We start from the raw sequence: 22,483 nt of genomic DNA on the forward strand, positions 1-22,483 counted from the left end.
TTTTTATCTGTATTTTCTGAGTCTATTGTTCACTGATAGTTGTATTTTAGCTGTAAATATACGTAGCGCCATTAAGAACACACAGTCTAAACATGTGGTGTAATTTCCAGAAAATTATTTGCTCCTATTTTGTATATGTTGTTCACGAGATGAGTAACACAGTTAACAGCTGTATTTTTTTCATTCCTGACGTGCGCACAACGTCAGCGTTTGGACTAATCCTCAATGTTGGACATTGAGTCGACTCTCTTGTTCAGAGTCACGCTTCACTGGTAACTTCAGGTGTGGTCAATAGCCGATATAAAGGCAGCAAAGAAAACACTGAAATGTTTTTGCCAGCTCAAAATGCCACGACTTACAATACAACAGAGAGAACGTGCCATGAAGGTAACCCCAAACCAATTAATTTAATATTTCTCCAAATATACTGTACATATTATTCTGACCCGTGTGTTTTTAATGATACTAAGTATGTTATATAACTGTATGTATTTTTATATGTATGTATGTGAATATATAGGTAGAGCGCTAGCCAGGGCAGAAAGAAATGCACTGTCTGTAAAAGATGCAGATTATGGAGGTTTTTCTCCCAATGAGGGGCTTTTTCTACTGTCAGACAATGCTACAGAGATACACAAGCCAAGAATGACTAGAAATAACTAAAAATAAGAGGCTGTAACATGGACACAGAATGCTCTAAACAAACAAAAATGTTTGGGCACATGTACAACAACTGAAAGTCTATTTCTGTAATCTCTAATTTTGTTTTGAACATTTACAGTTTTTCAAAATAAATATGATTAAAAAATGCAAGTCTGTTTTTTTTTTTTTTTTAAACATATGATAATGGTAATTAATGGCCCGATATTAAAAGTTAAGTACTTACAGAAAAAAAATGCATAAGCAGTGACAAAAAAGCTGTTTTCTGTCACTTTTATTGCATAAAAAACAAACTAAATATTTAGAAATCTAGGTGAACTGAAAGCAGGTTTTAATAGGGTTTTCTATTGTAAAGTTATTACTATTTTAACACCACATTTCCTCATGAGCACATTTTCCATTAAAATAAGTTCCATCCCAACACCCACTGCTGCCGATGACAAGTGTGATTAACTGAAAGAAATGCAGAGAGCCTTTAGCCTTATTCTAGAACAATAGTGGAGGATGTTATTAAACCTATCTCCACCTCAGGCACAGCACTACTGAAGAGTGGAGGTAACACTGGCTATGTAAAACTACACACTGCACAAAAATAATCTTTAGAGCGACCTCTGAGAAGAGTCAGATTTAACCTGTCACAGAAGCAACAGCATCATGTCAGTGCTGTCCTTTGGGGTCAGGCTGTGATAGGAGTTGTTTTTACTCTTAGAAGGTTTATAAACTTCTTTCAGTGTAGACAACTCCTGCTGCAGAAGCAACAGAAGTTCAACAGAAGTTCACACATCCATTGAACAGATGATTGTTTCCTCCATAGCAGGTGATTCAACCTATAATTTGCAAAATCATAAGGTATCAATCATTACACAAACACTAATACTTTTTTTTAAACCATTTGTCACTGTTAGCTTTCTTTACTTGGCACCATTTTATGTAAATAAATAATATTGCTGACAGAAAAATGCTAACACTGGTTTCACCTCAAGAGGAATTAACCATCTATATTCCAATAGTTGAGTCTTTTTAGTGTTAAAGTAAACTGTATCAGCTGAATGCATATAAGATCCTTGAGAAAAGTGTAATACAGTAACATTTAGCAGCAGAGTTATGTTTACTGGTTCACAAACTGACAAAGAAAAATACATAATATTATGATTTGTGAAATCATTTTTCTAATTAAAATGGTGTGGTCTCTGGAAGAGTTTCTAAATGTTCATCTTACAACAGTAATGGGAAATGTAGAGGAGATGTAAGAGACGTATGAAGACAAAAACAAAATGAAAATGGAATAAAAGACGCAATAAGATGTAAAAACTAAAAGGAAAACGTCACAAGATGTAAAAGTGTCAAAGGATGTCTGCGGAGCTTATACTGTACATCGGAACTCTATAGATACAACAAAACACAAAGACCCAAGAGAACGGACTAATCTGAGACTGTTTAATACTGACTGTACACCTTATGATGTAATCCTAATGTAATACCACCAAATAAGACATGACCTTTACTGCGTTGTTGCTGATAAATACATTAATACTTCATAATAACTGTTTGGTCAATAAATGCAGTTAATGTGGATTTTTCCATATATGCTTTGTGGTATTCTGTGTCATCAGCTTTACATTATGATTTCAACCCTCTTATATTTCAACAGCCCAAAGTCTTGAGTGAATTACCTTCTTTTTCTTTATTTTCTTTTTTTTTTTCTTTTTGCATACAGTTACATCTCTGAAAATAATCCTAATGCTACCCTGGAATAACCTGAAGTGAACCTATGATTACAAATAATAAAGCACTGCTGAAGTTGTGCTGAATATAGATCCTGACAGTGACGTTGTTGTACTTCTGAGGATGTGACACATGTGAGACACATTTAACTGTTCATAAATACAAAGAATTAAATAAAGGGGGGGGGGGGGGGGGGCATCTTTTACTTCTGTTTTCAATAAAGTGAACTTAATAGGAACCCATTAGACATGGTATGAACCTAAGCAGACAACAGAGCCCTCTTGTGTCCAAATTATGCAATTTCATCTCCAAACTTTCAACATTGCAGAACACTGTAAACTAGAAATGTAAACTCTGAATAAATGAATTAAAAAGAATGAAAAAAAAAATCTGATGATAAATATATGAGTGAAAACCATGAATAAATGAATGAAAAAGCAGAAATATAATCAGTGTGATGTGAGACTGTACCTTTGGGAGATGATCAAATATTAAACTATAAAATACTGTCACTATCAGTCAGAACATCATTTCTCCAACACTTTTTCCATTATGCTACAGTTGTTCATTACCTGGTTCAGTTTCATCGTGTTAGTAACTGCTCAATATGGGAAATGTGAATGAGAATCAGGGGGTAGGACTGGATAAGCAGTGGCTTCTTCCTACTCCCTTTCAAGCACAACAGTTGTTCTTTTACTATTATTCTATTTTTATTTTTGTTTTGTTTTAGTATTATTATTATTATTATTATTATTATTATTATTATTATTATTATTATTATTATTATTATTTTCCCTATGTTTAGTATCTTGTTTGTGTCTGAAATCAACTATACTAAAATATTTCTATTACAATCTGATGTTTTTTGTCATTTAAATGTGGATGTTTTTCTTAAACATTTTGTGGTTAAAATTCTCCAAACTTTATGCGTATCAGAAACCATATTTAAATCCTCCACAAACACCTCATGGAAATGTGTCCTAGTTTTTACCTGTTAAAGAAACAACCGACATCAGTGGACTGAAGCTGAAATCTGAAAGGGTGTCTTTAGTTTATATACACTGTTATACTGTACACTACACAAATGAATACAACAACAGGAAGAAAATGATTAATATACGAGTGTAAGAAAGAAGAATTTTATGAAATTATATAAATTAAATAGAATTTTTATTTAAATGGGTCATATTTAGCTAAACCCTCTTTTATTTGTCTTTGGTTCATTTATTTGTGTATTTGGACCCTAATAGTTCATAAAGTTTGAATTTGAACCCTCCAGGTGCTGCAAAGCTATCTTTATATTCATTTTGGCAAAAATCGAGTGGATTTCAACAACCTGTTTTAATTCCTGCTTAATTTGTTACATCTATATCTAGTTACATCACAACATTTGCACATATAAGGTCAAGACTTTTCACCATAATTGTTTGTCAGCAGCAGCTGTTGTAGTAAAAACTGAAAATATGTCCAAACTTCAAGCCAATTACCTAAAATGTTCAGTTATTGGTTGAACAGGACAGAGCAACACAGCCAACAACCTGGAGGGGGTGGGGCGTGAAGTGGCTCATTTGCATGTAAAGGGCCAGCGCTCAAAACCACTTTTCTGGTGTCATTACTCAGAAATAGGGTTGAAGATGGAGCTGTGGAGTTGAATGAATGAAGAATTCAGACCCAAGCAGAGCATTTACAGTTTATGTAGACCCCAGAGAAAAGTTTTCAAATGTATTATTCCATTTTTTTTTTAAAAAAGAAGCAAAATATATATCGAAGACTCTGCTATGTCCACCATGCTGACCAATAGAAATAAAGTTTTGCTGTGACATCACCAGAGATGATCCAATGAGAGCTGAGGAACAGAAGGGAAAAACAGTTGGGTGTTGCTTCTTCTGCTTCAGTCTGAGGCAGTGGCTGGTGAAGGCTGACAGCAGTACTCAGCAGAAGGAAGCAGACAATCAGACGGCAGCTTCTCCTCAAACATCACATCTGTTCTACGACAAAGTGAGTCCAGCTTTTACACAAACACATTAAACATCTGTTATCAATGCTGACGCAGTGTTTCCGCTGGTGAAGTTTAGCCGAGGAGCCACACCATACATGTCAAACAAGAAATCATCACCGTCACATTAGACTTATTATATATATATGTATAACATATAATATATAATAAATGAAAGTTTGCAAAGTTACGAGAAGGTAGTGAAAACGTAATGAGAGATCAGTTTCACTTTCACCCCCCCATGTAACGCCCCCTAAGGGGTGCTAAAACTGTCAACATTTAACTTTTCAGCTTTTTTTTTTTTTTTTTCTCTTATCATTCATTAACACAACGTTATAATCTGCAGGAACGAATGGTTTACTTTCACTATAAAGCCTGTCTTTGTAATTGTAAATAAAGAAACTTAAGCTTAAGACAAAAAAAAGTAGCACTATTTTTTCTTATTGCATTTCCTGTAAATTATTTTGACAGAAAAAAATGTTGACTCAAGTAGACTTACGTTTTCATACAAAAGAAAGTACACGGATCCAATTTAACAGTTATTACATTTATTCACACTGTCATTTCCCATCTGTAGTTCTAGACAGACAAAGAAATAACAACAAAAACATTACATAAATTATGAAGGACAATCCTACTGTCGTAAATAATAATTAACAAATGCAGTGCCATAAACAGTGCAGTACCACTACAAAAAATCATCACCGTCACATTAGACTTATTATACATATGTAAAATGTATAATATATAATAAAGGAAAGTTTTCGAAGCTTCAGGAAGAAGTGAAAAGGTGATCTTAGATCAGTTTCACTTTGGCTTGTGCTTCTACAGTCATGGATGCTGCTGTAAACATGTGAAAACTTTGCTTATGAAAGTATTCCTCATTCCATCAGCAGCTGGACCTGTCTCTGTTCATGGGCTGTGGACATCTTTTATCAGCTATCAACTATAAACCACAGAAATACGATCTGTAACACATTAAAATGGCATTAAGCAGTCGATCAGATGATTTAGTTGTTATGAATAAAATCCGTACATTTGTGTGTTTCTTTCATCACACTGCTGCACTTTTATGATGTGTTTATCTCCATCTGCCGATGACTTGAACAGAATTATTCGAATGGGAGATTTGTCCTACTGCTGGGCACAGGGCCCTGGCACCAGTGACCGATGAGCAGTGACGGTCCTGTGCCGTGCCGTGCCGTGCAAGACTAACGGACAGTAGGCAGTAGACTGGCAGATTCAGACTTTGGCCGGTAATAGCGAACAAACGAAAGGCATACAAAGCACATATGTTACTTTGCTGTGCTCTTGGTTATGCTGGCAAAATACTACAACATCATTTCAGCCAAAATTACCCGCATTTCGCATTTATCAAAAAGCAGTTGTTGTTCATAGCAGGACCGTTGTGCACAGACCGCTTAGGGACCGTCTACAAAGTGCTCAAACGCAAATAGTGGGAAACAACCTTTTGGTGAAGGAGGGACATTTTAATTATTTCTTGCTCAATAGCTCCGCCCACAAGAGGATAGGAGGCTCCATATTCACAGACCATGATAAGCAGGGCCGTTTCAAGATATCTGGGGGCCCTAGGCAAGAAAGTAAAGTGAGGCCCCTAATACGCGAAGATGTGGTGGTCGAATCACCGAAGAAGAAAAATAAAATCCAGATGCGATTTCCTGTTTTCTGGTGCATTTAATGAGTCATGAATTACTCTGTATTATGCAACACAGAGTATCCACCAGAGTGTAGTAAAGGACACAGTGTCTTCAATTAGGCATTGTTGATGGGAGTGACACAAATTGTCACTATCAATTGGCACTGACAGAAATTTAAGCAAAGCACCTGAAAAAGAAAAAAAAAAAAGGCATTTGGTGAGTAGGCTTACTATTGTCCTTATTCTAGAAGTATATGATTAAAGTGCGGAGGATTTGATAGTAACTTTGCAGGAGAAGAACTTCACTTCCCATAATGCACCAAAATGTAATGTCAGACCTCATCCGGGAAAACTACCTGAGCACATGGTGCAAAGTGTTGTGATGTGTTGATGGGCAAGTGTGGGAAATATAGATAATTACAGAGTTTAAAATGTAGGATTGTGATTACATGGTTCACAGACACCGCCATTCATTTTTTTGATGTTGTATTTGAATATTCTGAGTATTTGACGATTTTGAAAAGTGTTGTAATTTCCTAATTATTCTAATTGTTCCTGAACGCCTCATGTATTGTTTACGTGGGCTTTCCTTGAACGTGAAGAAAAAACGCACTGAGGGCTCAGAGCTGATGTGAGGGACTTTAACAAATGTTGGACTGAAAATACAAACTTTTGCAGCAGTCCTACTCTAGTCCTCTTCTGTGCCTAAACCAGCTGACACACAAGGAACAGACGTATGGATGAGACGGACAAACGCAATGGAAAAGGGACATTTTTCTCCTAATGGGATGGAAGGATCACCAACGGAAATTGCTAGCTAACCGAAAATGTCCATTGAACTGGATGGATTATTTGTCCAAACTGGATGGGATTCATAGGAGCAGACGATTTAGTTTGGAATAAAGTTGTGTGGGTGACCGGAGCAGGAGCAGACAACCGTCCAGAGTAAGTGAAAACACTTCAGTAGGCTTAGCTTTGGCTTTTCAGGACTAAATACTGTTAATGCTGTCGTACTTCGGTCCTCCACATCCAAATTATTTAGCTCCAAAGAAGTTTTGGAACACTGTACAACAGTAGAAGAGGGCGATTGAGAAGTTGTGTTTATTCTGTCCTTAAATTCTTCCAACAGAACACAGTTGTGTTGTGTGTATATGATTAGTTCTTGAACTGAACCTCTCCCTCTCATGCTAACATCTATCTGTGTGTTTGGTCACTGATGTGAGGGCTTTTGTTCGCACACTTTCAAACATATCACACAGTTGTAGCTTATTTGGAGAAAACAATGGTTTACTTCATACAGCTCTTTGTCTTTTGTATGCTTTCAGCCTTTGCATTGGGGATTTTCCCGGTGTTGAAATCAGGTTCATATAAATGTCAGGATACGTGATTTCCGGCCACATATCAATGTTCGTAGACCACTTGTTGTTTGGTAGTTGTATGGATCCATGTCCAGTCCAGTTGTCTTTAATTTCATGTTATATTCCACATTTTTCCGGGTCTTGCTGTAGTTACTGCTGTGCTCCGCCATGTTGAGCCGCTTTGTTTTTGCCACTCAGTCTGACTTAGAGGGGCGTGGCCCAGGGGGGAAGTGACGTTTCTGCATTCCCTCTATACGTGCTGGCTCTCACATACAGCTATTCTACCCCACGTGGGATTCATAGCACCCCACGTGGAGTGGTTTAAGCTTTGTTTGTGATTGGTTGCCCCCACATGGGGCAAATATGTGTTTTTGCCTAGTAACAAAAGTTAACCAATAATGTGTGTGTATGAAATCAACATAACTGGTATAGGGGGAGTTTTCCAAAGTCACTAAAGACTATAAAAAGAGATGGAAAACTTTTCTAAGTTGCAAGTTTGTTGTATCAGGTACTAGTGGATAACTGTCTTCTCTTTGATGTTCACAATTTTGTCATTTTTTCTATTTTTTATGGAATCGATAAATCCAGCTTTGTTTTAACTTTTTAAACCTCAACCCTTCTGTTTGGTGAATTTCTTCATTTCTCCTATGTTGGTTCTTCCATCCGAAACCCAAGTGGTAAGCTGATAATTTAAAATAAGTGACCCCCCTCTGGTAGTAGCCTGGTTTGCCCTGTGGATAAAAACTGGCCCATCACAGGGCCCATGGGGTGAATTTGTGAATAGCAAAAATTTCACTGAAGATATTACAGGGATTAAAGTTCTCCGTCACCTCGACGGATATCCATCAAATGGAAAAATTGAGGGGGGAAAAAAGTCATATTGAAGTAACTTCCCCACGTGTTTCGCGGAGTCCAGTCGATCCTGTCCTGGGTCTGCAGGTGTTTAACACAGGCACGCCACGCACAGGGGGCTGATAGGTTTAACAGTGATGATAATAAGATGACTTCTTTATTTTTATGTCGGGGGGAGAGATTGATGACTATTTATCTTTGGAAGGAAACGCTGCCCATTCTGTGCCTCAGAAACACATGGACAAGTTCAGCTTTACCAAAGTTCAGCCTCCAGACGCTAACTTTAGTTTAGTGCTAACAAGTAGCTTTCATTATGAAAGAACCACAGCGAAAAGGGAAGAAGACAGAACTGATCTACATGTACCTTCATGTTTGGGTTAATAGCTTATCTCCTCTTGCCGGTATATGACTAGTGTGTGTGTTTGTGTGTATGTGCCCTTCCCGTGCGTGTGGATGTGCGCGCCGCGGCCTTATGCGGTTACGCGCCCAACTGCATAAGTGCTTTATTTTGACCCGTTTAACATCTTATTTCTATCTGTGTGGTACAGTACGAAGATAACATTGAATGAATGAGTAACACCCTTGGTATTTGCAAAGCCACTGTATTTTAAATACCCTCACAGAGTATCTGTAACGGAATATAATTTCTGTTTCAGTTGACGTAATTTCAGTTGACGTAATTTTTTCCAATCAGAACATGATATTGGCGGGAGGGGGTTGTGGACGCAGGTTTGACGACGTACAGATTATTTTGGCTAGCATACACGACATCATGGACACGTTTGTAGAGGAAGGTGCTGAAGTGGTAACTATTGAGAGATGCGTGAAAAATAGATGGAGGTGGGCATGGCTTGATGAGAAGGGAGATGATGGAACTCCAATTAGATCATGGTGCAAAAAAATGAAGCAGCCTGGTGCGTGCATGTGCGTAGTTTGCCACAAGAAAATTCTGTATAGTTCCAATGGTAAAAAAGTCCTGATCCGCCATCAATCTGAGAAGCTGAAGATTAGTTGGTTAGGGTTACATTTACACAGACATTTTCCCCAAAATTCATGTGCTGTTGGAGTTGGAGTTATGTTTTAGGAGTTCCTAAATTGTTAAATAAAAAGTTTTTCACTCATTTTTTGCAGTAAGGTTTTCTTCTAGTTATTTTCACTTGCTTCAAAGGTTTTCATACCCTTTAAAATTAACCAGAGAGCACCAAAATTGACCTGAAGCTTTAAAAATTTTCTGGGGGAGGACCCCCAGACCCCCCACCAATTCCACTCATGACATTTTTTCTATCCATGTTACTAATCTTCTACACCTGTACACTCTCCCATTCAGTGTGTTTTACAGTATTGCCAAATTTGACTATATAAACTTGTACGCTATAGTAGTATTGTATTGCATCATTTTTAATAGTGGCCAATGATTTTGACCAGAAGAAAATTTTCAGTGAGATGAAGAATTTTTGCTTTAATCCCTGAGATATTAACAAACAAATGCATCAAACTAATTTCAGTTCAAGTTCGTACAAACCAATATGATCTAAAGTGAGTCAAACCAGTAAAATACTATCCTAATAACCTATAAATAATGATAACTACAACATTTTCTCTTTGTTTTTAATGTAAAAAAAAGTGAAATTACATGAAAATGATTACAATTAAAAACTATCCTTTGACTAAAAATGTGAATAACCTGAAATGTCTTCAGAGAAGTGTAATTTTAACAATATTCTGCATGTTACTAAATGTTTTGTGTATTTGTAGATTCACAGTGATCTGTAAATTGTAATGCACATGTTTAACCCATAAAGACTCAAACCTCCACCTTTAACCTAAACCATCTACTGATGGAACTGTTTAATATCTGTTGATCCACTAATCCTATCAATCCATTTAAATAATTGGTGTAAAATACAGTTTGTCATCTTTTCATGGTCATCAGATATGACCCATTTGGACGTTCAGAGGCTCCATAGTTACTGTGGAAACACCATCATTTTCTATAGCATTGATTCACCAATAAAACCCATTTTTATAAAAATAAATAAAACCCTTTTTTGGCTCGTGACCCCATTTTGCATTATGAATTTCTGGCGACCTCAGACATTCTAAATGGAGACATTTTTCTCTTAGAGATATCTTAGCGGGGCCAGGCGGGTGAAGAAATCTTTCCATTATTTGTTTGGTCCGGTTTTGGCTGTGTCTGGGCAGGTTGAAGCATAGTAACGCATGCGGTTACATGATCAGGTCAATCAAAATGTTATATCCTGCATTTTATTTGAACTTGATTTTTATTAGGAAAAATGTGTGGTGTTTTAATTATAATGAAATATATATTGAATCATTAAAAAATATTTTTATTAGTAATTTTTTTTTTTTTTTTTAATTATCAGTTACTAGAAATTTCAGAATTCATCTGAATTCCATGTGACCCCACGTGAGGTCCTGACCCCAAGGTTGAAAAACACTGACTTAATGAGAGATTGGACTGAAAAGTAACTTTTACTTCAGTTCTCCCTGTTTTTGATATAATAACCCTCAACTGTAATCTGAGCTTTAATGAACATCTGCATAATCAGTGAATTAAACACAGGAAAATACCTGATTTTAACTGAAAAAAAAGACAGAACACAGAGGATAATATTACAATAAATGGTGATAATTCACTTAACCTCCTAAGATCCAGCTATGGGTTTTCTGTCCACATTTGTGGACAAGAGTTTCATACGTTCCATAAAAATTTTAAAAAGTGCATCTGAAAAAACTGTTGCATCATGATGTTTCCAATATAGGCACTTATTTAATAAAAAAACAACAAAAGCTTGTACTTTGCTGACATTTCCTGGGTCTTAGGAGGTTAAATATAGAGAAACATTCATTTAGGAACTGACACAAAAGTAACACTGGGTCTTTATGTGTTAACTAATAAACTAAGGTATAATATTGTTAAAATTGCACTTATTTTTCTTTAGAAATGTACAAACTAAAAGACCAGAGTCCATGTTATTGGTGTTTGATCTTCTAACATGTTTCTGATGTGACCTTCTGGCTCATGTCTTTCAGCTTCCTGCTGACGTTTGTTGTATGATGGCGGCGGCCGACGAGGCGTTGGAACAAATGTACTCATGGATCGAGCAGAAGGAGCTTAGCGCCAAGAAGCTGCAGAAAGTAGCCGACGAGCTGGAGGCTCTGAGAGATAAGTGCAATATGTTTGTGGTGGCGGGCAGCACAACGGCGGTGGTGGGATTTGTGTCCGTGATGGCAGTGGTCGTGGCCATGCTTTCTACGGGTGGTCTCGCCGCTCCAGGTCTGGTCATTGCAGGACTTATGTGTTCTGGTGTTGGCACCGCCATAACTCTGGGGACCAAGATCACCAAACACATCTCATCCTCCAGCACCTTGAAAGAAGCAACGAAAATAGAAAAGAAGTGCAACCGTAAGGCAGAAAAACTCCAGCAGCTGTTTGAGGAGCTGAAGGCCCAGAGTACATTCACAGATCCAGACCAAAACGACCAGTACGTCTTAAAGGAACTGTTGGAAGCCATGGCCAGAAGAAGTGGACTGACCGACATCAACCCCTCCTTTCTACTTGACGACCACAGCTTTAACTTTGGTGGACAACACACATCCGTGGATGCCAGCCCAGTGTTGAAGATGCCCACTATCGCTGAATTCGTGTGTGTTCTGAGCTTTTTCTCCTGTGAACCCAGTGGTAAAAATCTAAACCTGTTACTGGCCACAGGCTCCATGAAGCTCACCCAGAAGTTATCGGCCATTGGATTGAAAACAGCCGTAAAAGGAGGTGCAATGGTGAGATGAAACACAGGCCCAACACCTTATAGAATCTAAACCAGGGGTGGCAAACTGATGACCAAACCGGCCGCTAAAAGGTCCGATCCTGCCCATGGGATGAATTTATGAAATGAAAAAATTACACCAAAGATATTAACAATTAATTGTGTTAAAATCATTTTAGTTCAGGTTCCACATTCAGACCAACATGATCTAAAATGGAGCAGACCACTCCAAACGTTCTTTCTTCTTTCACAAAGCTACTCATGTTTTTATTTATTTATTTTTAATGATTTTATAGTATTTTTTATGTGCATGATATTTTCCTTTCATGCACCTTAACAGGGATATAATTTTCTAATAAAGACAGTCATTCAGTCATTCATTGAGAAAAATGTAAATGTCCCAAACAACCTTTCTTAAGAAAAATAAATGTAATTTTAACAATATTCTGCCTGTCACTAAATGTTTTGTGTATTTGTAGATCCACTGTAAGTTGTATTGCACATGTGTAAATGATAAACTGAGGCATAATTTTGTTAAAACTGGGGATAATTTATAAATGTAAATAGTTTTTTTTTCTTTTTTCTTACAGGTTATTTATAGGTTATTGTGTTATTATTTTACTGGTCTAATCCAGTTGAGATCATATTGGTCTGCAACCTGAACTAAAATGACTTTGACAGCCCTGGTCAAACGGAACTTCTGTACTCCAATAGAAGTACCAATACTTGTGTGCACACATAGTGATAAAGTTACTGATTTAACTTATTTTTCAGGCTCTGAAATGTCCTCAAAGTATAAAAATCTAAACTTCAGCTGACACCATGTTTCTAAAATCTTAAAAAAAAAAAAAAAAAAATCCTCATATCTTGTTGACATCTGCTTATCTGCAAAATGTATAGAGGGTATGCACATACGTCACTTCCCCCCCAGGCCACGCCCCTCTAAGTCAGACTGAGTGTCAAAAACCAACCTGCTCAACATGACGGAGTATAGCAGTAAACACAGCCAGACTGAGAAAATGTGAAATAGGAAATTAAATTAAGGACAACTGGACTGGACATGGATCCGTACGAGCTACCAAAGAACAAGTGGTCCTTGAACACTGACATGTGGACAGAAATGGAGTATCTGGACATCCAGGGTGTAGGGGATCATTGCTATTTTTACCTGAAACAAATATACATGGTTTCATCATTACTGACAACCAGGGTCCAAAACTAGGGCCCAGAACCAGCTGATCCAAAGTGCATTTACAGTAGACCATGTACTGACCCCAGTGAATATATGCATGATCTACTACAGTGGCGGCTGCTCATCTTTCAGACAGGGGAAGCTCATTGTCAGCTTACTTCAAAAAATGGTCAAGTTATTTAAACATAAATTTGTCCCTCCGTTCCTTTTTAAGAAAATGGTCAGTGACCTTATCGTACCAAGTAAACAAGAAAACGTTGGAATTATGTTGAATTGAAACAAGGAAGTACAATGAGTGTGTTTTATTTACAGTGCAAGAAATGAACAAGTAATTTCGTAGTGGTTTCTGTCTCGATTTCACAGCAGAATGTGCGACGGTATTAAACTGAACTGTGTCAGTGAAAGAGTAGATCTCAAAATAGCTGTAAATCAAACAGGATTCAGCCTTTCGACTGATCCTCCAATCAGCACGTGGAAGCCCAGCGTCCTGCCCGGCCGAGCTCTGCCCACAGCTCCATTCACCCCCAGAGATGCTGAGCGTCCGGGGGCGGGGCAACATTCTGGCATTTATCCAATTACCGTCCAGTTTTGAGGCAATGAAAAACGATGTTCCACTCAGTCCCATTGAAGTGCATGGACGCTGAGCTTCTACAAGCAAATGCACGGAGCAGAGATCGAATGAGAAAACAGCGCAACGGGAATGTATGAGAAGTGAACAACATCGAGTCCGATGATTTGTGATAAAGCTGATTCTGAACGAACTCGTCTGTGAGATGAACGTGTTCTAACACATTTGTAGTCAATGAAATGTCAACACAACCGAACATATTTAACCATTTAATTTTCATAATTTTAGGGGAAGCCAAGCTTCCCTTGCAGTCTATGAGAAATCGCCTCTGATCTACTGGTACTGAGGATATTTACATCTAGTTCATATCAAGTACTTCATTACAACACAGATTCTACTGCTTTGTACGAGCAGGGTACAACTTTATTCTTGTAAATTATGATATTTTTTCCCACCTGTTTTTAAATTACCACATTATTCTTTTAATATAATGGCTTTATTGTCGGAATATGATGACTTTAATCTCATTAACAAATTATATTTTTGTTAAATTATGAGGTTTTTTATAACTATGACTTTATTCTCATAACATTGTGATTCTTTTTGTATTCAACTTTATTCTCATAAAATTACGGGTTTTTTATCAATATTTTATGACTTTATACTTGTAGTGACAAGTGTTTTTATTTTCTCATGTGGCCTCTAATACACCTTCGTAGCTTTTTTCTCCAGTTCCCCCGTATTTAAAAACTAGGTTAGCCTCAGTTTAAGTCAGTTTACTAATCATGTAGGAGCACAAGGTTCAGAATCACAAAATGAAGACAAAAACCATGAAAGATCTGATCATGAAACCAAGAGCTTTACTAAGAAGTAACGTTAGCCAAAACAGTACGTTATTTAAGGTCTGATTTTACCCAAAAATACAGCATAAATTAATGTTACCTGACACCAAACAGGATCCACAGATCTAGGTTTGGTTTCCTGGATTTGTGGATCCATCTACTTCTCTTTTCTTTGTCTTTCAGTGTCTGTAAAACGATAGCTGCAACTACTTTTCAAACCTGTTCATACAATCAATCTCACAACAGCTCTTCCCCATTTTTTATTGAATATTGTTCTTAAGTTTAGACAGTACTGAAGCCAACGCTGTCACTCATCTCCCTCTTTCTGCCACTCAGTGGGCGGAACCACGGTGACTTCTGCTAGTGGTGACGTCACGTGCATACCCTCTATTCTAAAAAAAATCTGAGGAATCTCCTACATGGAAATTTTGTTATATTTATTTACTTGATTAATTTATTTATATGTCTTCATTTTGTTGAATATTTTATTCATTTTTGACCATTTTATTTCTTCATTTTTTCAATTTTGTTGACTATTTTCTTTATTTGTTCATTTTGTTGATTATTTTGTTTATTTTTGTCCATTTTGTTTCTGAATTTAGCCCCCATTTTGTCGACTATTTTCTTCATATTATATATTTATACACCCAACAACACCTGCAGTTGTGGAGATGCTGTGACCTGGTCATCACCGTTACAATGTCGCCTAAAGTCACTTGGTTTCAAATATATCCAACCCAGTGAAACAACACTTGACTTGTCAGTGGACATGATGATGATGATCAGATTATCTGTATGAATAAAAACAAGTAGAAATCTGTTGTGTTCATACAACATCCTCTAACAGTTAATAATAGATGTTATATAGATGTGTGTGTCTTCATTAACAGGTTGTGGGCGGAGCTCTTGGACTGGTATTTTCACTTCCTGAAGAGATTGAATCCTGGAAAAAGCTCACAACGAAAAGCCATGTGACCAAAGCCAGTGAATCCCTGAGGAAAACCGCAGAGTCATTACTGAACGCAACTCAAGCAATGAAGCATGAGCTGAATGAAGTCGAGTAAAGTATTGAATAAATGATTATCGGGGAAGGGAAAAACCTGTGGCAAAAGTTTGATTAATTGGACAAAATTAAAACAAGTTGTGGTCGTGGTCTCTGAAAAGTACTGAAAAAAAAAAACTAAGACTAAATGTTTTGTTTGACATTGAAACTGTTTATTTGACCCTAAAAACCCATTAGCTGTCACTAATAATATAATATCAATAATCAGTTCTGATGCGTTTACATGCACTTCAGAAATTCGATAATCGATAAACCCTTTTTAAACCATCTGGTTTTTACTGTACTCATTTGAGCTTAACCATGTTTAAGTCTGGTTTAACCAACCTTTAGTTGGGTTTAGCAGCTTTTAGTTTGGCTTTATTATGTTTTAGTTTATTACCTCCACCAGGAGGTATTATGATCACTTTGCTTTGTGTGTTTGTGTGTGTGCATGTTTTTTTGATTGTTAGCAAGATAACTCAAAAACTTATGGACGGATTTTCATGAAATTTTCAGGAAATGTTGATACTGGCACAAGGAAGAAATTATAAAATTTTGGTGGTGATGGGGGGGGGGGGGGGGGCAGATCTGTCTTGGCGGAGGTCTGCACTCTCCGAGTGCTTTTCTTGTTTTTACTGGCTTTACCAACTCCTAGTCTGTTTAAATCATCTCTGAACTTGTTTTTACTTAAGTCATGTTTAAGTCTGGTTTAACCATCAAACAGTTTTGTTTCACCATCTTTTTCTTTGGTTTCACCATTCTTTAGTTGGGTTTAGCATCTTTTACTTTGGCTTCATTATCATTTCGTTTCTTTTTATTGGCTTTACCAACTTCTAGTCTGTTTAAATTATCTCTGAACTTGGCTTTATTATACTTTAGTCTTGTCTGGTTTAGTTAGTCTGCATCTAAAAGATCTCATAGTTGTGATTTCAGCTTGTGTTGTATGAATGCTTTTGGTATTTTAATAGTTATTTTTTCAATCCCAGTTTTAATTTTCCCATGTATTTGTTATTTGTCAATGTTTGATAATGACTAAATGAGGCTGTAGCTCATTTCGGAACTGGCTAGTGTTGGTAAATGGCATCATTTATGTTTTATCAATATTTTACTTGAGTACTTGACTTGTGAGTAGCTTTTTATTTAAATTTACATTTTCTGTTCTATTTTTTGTCCTAGGTTGAAGTTTTACTATAGTAATTGGTTTTAGTAACTAAAACAACTGCAAAATTAATGTGAGATTCAGAAGAATGTTCATTAGATAATTTTTTTGGTATTTTTGTTATTAGTCTTTAAGTTTATTTCCAGTTAGTTTTATGAGTTTAGACATTGTTTGTTTTTCAGGTTTTCTGAGTAAATTCTTGATTTATAGACTGATATATATAGACTGATTATAGACTGATTTACAGCCTGACCCTTTATCAACTAAGCCTGCCTCTTCTTTCCCTTCACACAGAAAAACTTTTGACAGGTTGAGGAAAGTGAAGTTGTGCATTGAAAATCCCCAGAGGACCTTGGCCGACAAAGCGACGCTGATCAACTTTGCGATCGATCTTTGCAACAATGAAGAATTCAAACAATGGCTAAGAGAAAACTCTGAGTCTGAGGCGTTCTTCATTTGCGTGGACATTTTCAATCTGGTGGAAAAAGAGATAAAGAAATATGATGAAGCGGAGAAGAAAAAGAAGAAGATACCCGAGGGTGAAATTGACGTAGTGTTCGTGGCCCATGGACTCATCACTGAAGCTCTGATCTCACCCAGCTACTTCCTTTCTCGCAGCATTAACGATGTTCTCCTGTATTCTCCATGGAATTGCCTCATCAACAGTTACACAGCGTATGGTATCGCATCAGGAAGAATTCTGCCTCAGCACCGTGAGTTCTACTGCAGAGACAACAGATCTTTAACACGACACAACCGGTGTTTAATACCTGATTCCGGCCACCAACCGACCAGACTGCCCAATGACTGGAACAGGATGACGAATGCCAGAGATGGATCAATACCAAACATCATGGTCCGCTCTTTTGAAAAACCCTCCGACGGTGCCTGGGAGGCCTTCACATTCCTCAGAGATGCATTCGGCATTCCAGACACAAGGCGGGTGATCATCCCATTCATGCTGCCTGGAAATGTGGAAGTCACGTTGCCCTTCTTCATGGTCACCTTGGCTCTGTCCGTCGTCCTCTCCCTCACCAATCTCAAGGCCACTGTCCATCTCTCAGCTTGTCTCGAAAAAATATCAGAGGACACTGAGCTCGATGTAAACTTTCTGATCAGTCAGTATTCATACACGATTGACAAAACATTCATGTCATGTTCACCAGACGTGTTTGACACAGAAGATCAAGAAACATACCGACTTCTGAGAGTGGTGTTCGATTAGGGTCACTCTGAGGGGGTTTATTCCATAAACTGTTCAAATTACTGCAAAAAATACAAACGAACAAAAAACACAAAGCAACTACATATTGTAGGAAATTGTAATCAGAACTGACTTTAACTGGAAGTCGACACAAATACAAACCCAGACAATAATTTCTTCAACAAGCTGACAAATCACTGCAAGTATTAAACAGATGATAGATTTAGCCGTAAAGTAAAAGTAGAAAACAGTGTAACAGTGGTTCACTTCACTAGTAGAAGTTTGAAAACTTTCAAACTATTCAAGAATATGTAAGACAGTTTAATAAACCTTTCAGTGTCATTGTAATATCAGAGACCTGGATAACCCCTGGAAAGAGTGGAGATTTTGAATGAGGTGGATATGAATTCCTTCATTCAGACAGAATAAATATAAAAGGTGACGGGTGGCGCTGTTCATTAAAACCCTTTCACGACGATTGTTGCTCCGGCGCTACAGTTTGCGCTTTACGGCATTCAGATTATCGTAACTCTCTGAACCGTTTGCGATATCCACAAAATTCAAATGAAAAGCTGAGATTCTGAGCTTTCCAACGTTATATAACAGTTTACGGTAGAGGCCTAAAATAGCCTGTGGGGGAGGGGTGGAAGAGAACTGAGCAGTAGTGATGTTCGATACAATGGATTTCCTTTCTGATCCGATACCGAGTAAAATTCAGGCTGGTATCAGCTAGGGCTGCACGATATTGGGGAAAAAAAACTGGCGTGATTTTTTTTTTTTAACCTGGCGATATATATTGCGATATGAAAAACTATTCAGGAGGATATAACAGCTGTGTGGTGCCGATGTAAATAGTCAAACAAATTTGTTGTCACCTCTTGTTGTGGCAACAGGTGCAAGGCATTATCAACACAGAACACGTCTTTCAATATCATCGTCCTTGTAGCCAAAATAATACCAGATAACTGACATTGCTTTTCTTTTTGGCACCAAGTCTTCCTTTTCGGTGATTTTTTTCTTGTCCGTTGCTCATTTTTCTATGTTGTCACCAGCAACTCACTCCATGTGCAGGGGCGTGGTCTGCTTCAGCAAACTGATTAAGAACGACTGTGATTGGTGGATCGCTACACGTAGTGTGTGTCAGGTACCCTTGAAATTAGATGAAAACACATTGAGGTCATTTGCCTCCTACATTACAGCACCTGTGGTGTGACTATTGTACACACGTACATCGTGATGACGATGGTCAAACAATATATTGTGCCGCACTAGTTGCGGGTGTGAAATTATAGAATAGACCCGATGATGAATTTAAGTTATTCACTCCTTTCACAAAGTTGCTTAAGTGCCTTAAGTTTAAAGCTGTAGGAGACTTTTGTCACCAATTTTTCATCAAATCTGTAAAACCTCAGTCATAGCCTAAGCATCATGAATCTGTAAATCTTTCTGTGATTACTCACCTGAATCTCTTCCCTCACGATGAACAATTTCGAAATGTCATCCACCATAAACAAACCATGTGTTTACAAACAGAGCTGGGAGGTAACTTGGGCATCTTCGGAATTTAGTCACGACGAAGAACACACAGTCTGAACATGTGGTGTAATTTCCAGAAAATTATTTGCTCCTATTTTGTATATGTTGCTCACGAGATGAGTAACACAGTTAACAGCTGTATTTTTTTCATTCCCGACGTGCGCGCGACGTCAGCGTTTGGACTAATCCTCAATGTTGGACATTGAGTTGAATCTCTTGTTCAGAGTCACGCTTCACTGGTAACTTCAGGTGTGGTCAATAGCCGATACAAAGGCAGCAAAGAAAACACTGAAATATTTTTGCCAGCTCAAAATGCCACGACTTACAATACAACAGAGAGAACGTGCCATTGGCATTTTATGCGCAGGTCTGAGCCGTGGTGAAGTCGCTCGCTGTCTGCGCTGTCATCGCAGTACAATCAGTCGTCTGAGTTCCATGCGTCGTCCCTCAACTGTTTGTTTGGAAGCCAGAGGTGGACACACACTTTCAGTTTCTGAGTACCTGTATTCAGTGACTGAATAAACGTGTTAAGTTGATCCCAATTTGTCCACAATTCATTCTTTAATGACCAACACTTCCCTCTTTAATATGAAGGTAACCCCAAACCAATTAATTTAATATATCTCCAAATATACATATTATTCTGACCCGTGTGTTTTTAATGGTGCTAAGTATATTATATAACTGTATGTATTTTTATATGTATATATGTGATTGTATAGGCAGAGCGCTAGCCAGGGCAGAAAGAAATGCACTGTCTGTAAAAGATGCAGGTTATGGAGGTTTTTCTCCCAATGAGGGGCTTTTTCTACTGTCAGACAATGCTACAGAGATACGCAAGCCAAGAATGACTAGAAATAACTAAAAATAAGAGGCTGTAACATGGACACAGAATGCTCTAAACAAACAAAAATGTTTGGGCACATGTACAACAACTGAAAGTCTATTTCTGTAATCTCTAATTTTGTTTTGAACATTTACAGTTTTTCAAAATAAATATGATTAAAAAATGCAAGTCTGTTTTTTTTTTTTTTTTTTTAATACATATAATGGTAATCAATGGCCTGATATTGAAAGTTCTTCCAGAAAAATATGCATAAGTAGTGACAAAAAAGCCATTTTCTGTCACTTTTATTGCATAAAAAACAAACTAAATATTTAGAAATCTAGGTGAACTGAAAGCAGGTTTTAATAGGGTTTTCTATTGTAAAGTTATTACTATTTTAACACCACATTTCCTCATGAGCACATTTTCCATTAAAATAAGTTCCATCCCAACGCCCACTGCTGCCGATGACAAGTGTGATTAACTGAAAGAAATGCAGAGAGCCTTTAGCCTTATTCTAGAACAATAGTGGAGGATGTTATTAAACCTATCTCCACCTCAGGCACAGCACTACTGAAGAGTGGAGGTAACACTGGCTATGTAAAACTACACACTGTGCACAAAAATAATCTTTAGAGCGACCTCTGAGAAGAGTCAGATTTAACCTGTCACAGAAGCAACAGCATCATGTCAGTGCTGTCCTTTGGGGTCAGGCTGTGATAGGAGTTGTTTTTACTCTTAGAAGGTTTATAAACTTCTTTCAGTGTAGACAACTCCTGCTGCAGAAGCAACAGAAGTTCAACAGAAGTTCACACATCCATTGAACAGATGATTGTTTCCTCCATAGCAGGTGATTCAACCTATAATTTGCAAAATCATAAGGTATCAATCATTACACAAACACTAATACTTTTTTTTAAACCATTTGTCACTGTTAGCTTTCTTTACTTGGCACCATTTTATGTAAATAAATAATATTGCTGACAGAAAAATGCTAACACTGGTTTCACCTCAAGAGGAATTAACCATCTATATTCCAATAGTTGAGTCTTTTTAGTGTTAAAGTAAACTGTATCAGCTGAATGCATATAAGATCCTTGAGAAAAGTGTAATACAGTAACATTTAGCAGCAGAGTTATGTTTACTGGTTCACTAACTGACAAAGAAAAATACATAATATTATGATTTGTGAAATCATTTTTCTAATTAAAATGGTGTGGTCTCTGGAAGAGTTTCTAAATGTTCATCTTACAACAGTAATGTGAAATGTAGAGGAGATGTAAGAGACGTACGAAGACAAAAACAAAATGAAAATGGAATAAAAGACGCAATAAGATGTAAAAACTAAAAGGAAAACGTCATAAGATGTAAAAGTGTCAAAGGATGTCTGCGGAGCTTATACTGTACATCGGAACTCTATAGATACGCAGCACGACAAAACACAAAGACCCAAGAGAACGGACTAATCTGAGACTGTTTAATACTGACTGTGCACCGTATGATGTTATCCTAATGTAATACCACCAAATAAGACATGACCTTTACTACGTTGTTGCTGATAAATACATTAATACTTCATAAGAATTGTTTGGTCAATAAATGCAGTTAATGTGGATTTTTCCATATATGCTTTGTGGTATTCTGTGTCATCAGCTTTACATTATGATTTCAACCCTCTTATATTTCAACAGCCCAAAGTCTTGAGTGAATTACCTTCTTTTTCTTTATTTTCTTTTTTTTTTTCTTTTTGCATACAGTTACATCTCTGAAAATAATCCTAATGCTACCCTGGAATAACCTGAAGTGAACCTATGATTACAAATAATAAAGCACTGCTGAAGTTGTGCTGAATATAGATCCTGACAGTGACGTTGTTGTACTTCTGAGGATGTGACACATGTGAGACACATTTAACTGTTCATAAATACAAAGAATTAAATAAAGGGGGGGGGGGGGGGGCATGTTTTACTTCTGTTTTCAATAAAGTGAACTTAATAGGAACCCATTAGACATGGTATGAACCTAAGCAGACAACAGAGCCATCTTGTGTCCAAATTATGCAATTTCATCTCCAAACT

General features: G+C 37.2%; 1 protein-coding gene across 1 annotated transcript; it reads left to right on the top strand.

Annotated features, from left to right (window-relative positions):
• Nucleotides 1-4,224: 4,224 nt before the first annotated feature.
• Nucleotides 4,225-18,792, top strand: LOC115413241 (uncharacterized). The gene is made up of 4 exons (XM_030125975.1): nt 4,225-4,383; nt 11,303-12,049; nt 15,529-15,698; nt 17,134-18,792. Exons 1-4 carry the CDS (start codon nt 4,225-4,227, stop codon nt 18,062-18,064), a joined length of 2,007 nt encoding a protein of 668 aa, XP_029981835.1. The 3' UTR covers nt 18,065-18,792.
• Nucleotides 18,793-22,483: the final 3,691 nt, after the last annotated feature.

Source organism: Sphaeramia orbicularis, chromosome 22 (genome assembly GCF_902148855.1).
Source record: "Sphaeramia orbicularis chromosome 22, fSphaOr1.1, whole genome shotgun sequence".
Lineage (NCBI taxonomy): Eukaryota > Metazoa > Chordata > Actinopteri > Kurtiformes > Apogonidae > Sphaeramia > Sphaeramia orbicularis.

Coding starts and splice junctions, on each gene's coding strand:
- LOC115413241 (XM_030125975.1), top strand. CDS start 4,225: ATGAGAGCTGAGGAACAGAAGGGAAAAACAGTTGGGTGTTGCTTCTTC. Junction 4,384..11,302: donor CACATCTGTTCTACGACAAA/GTGAGTCCAGCT, acceptor CATGTCTTTCAG/CTTCCTGCTGACGTTTGTTG. Junction 15,699..17,133: donor CATGAGCTGAATGAAGTCGA/GTAAAGTATTGA, acceptor CCCTTCACACAG/AAAAACTTTTGACAGGTTGA.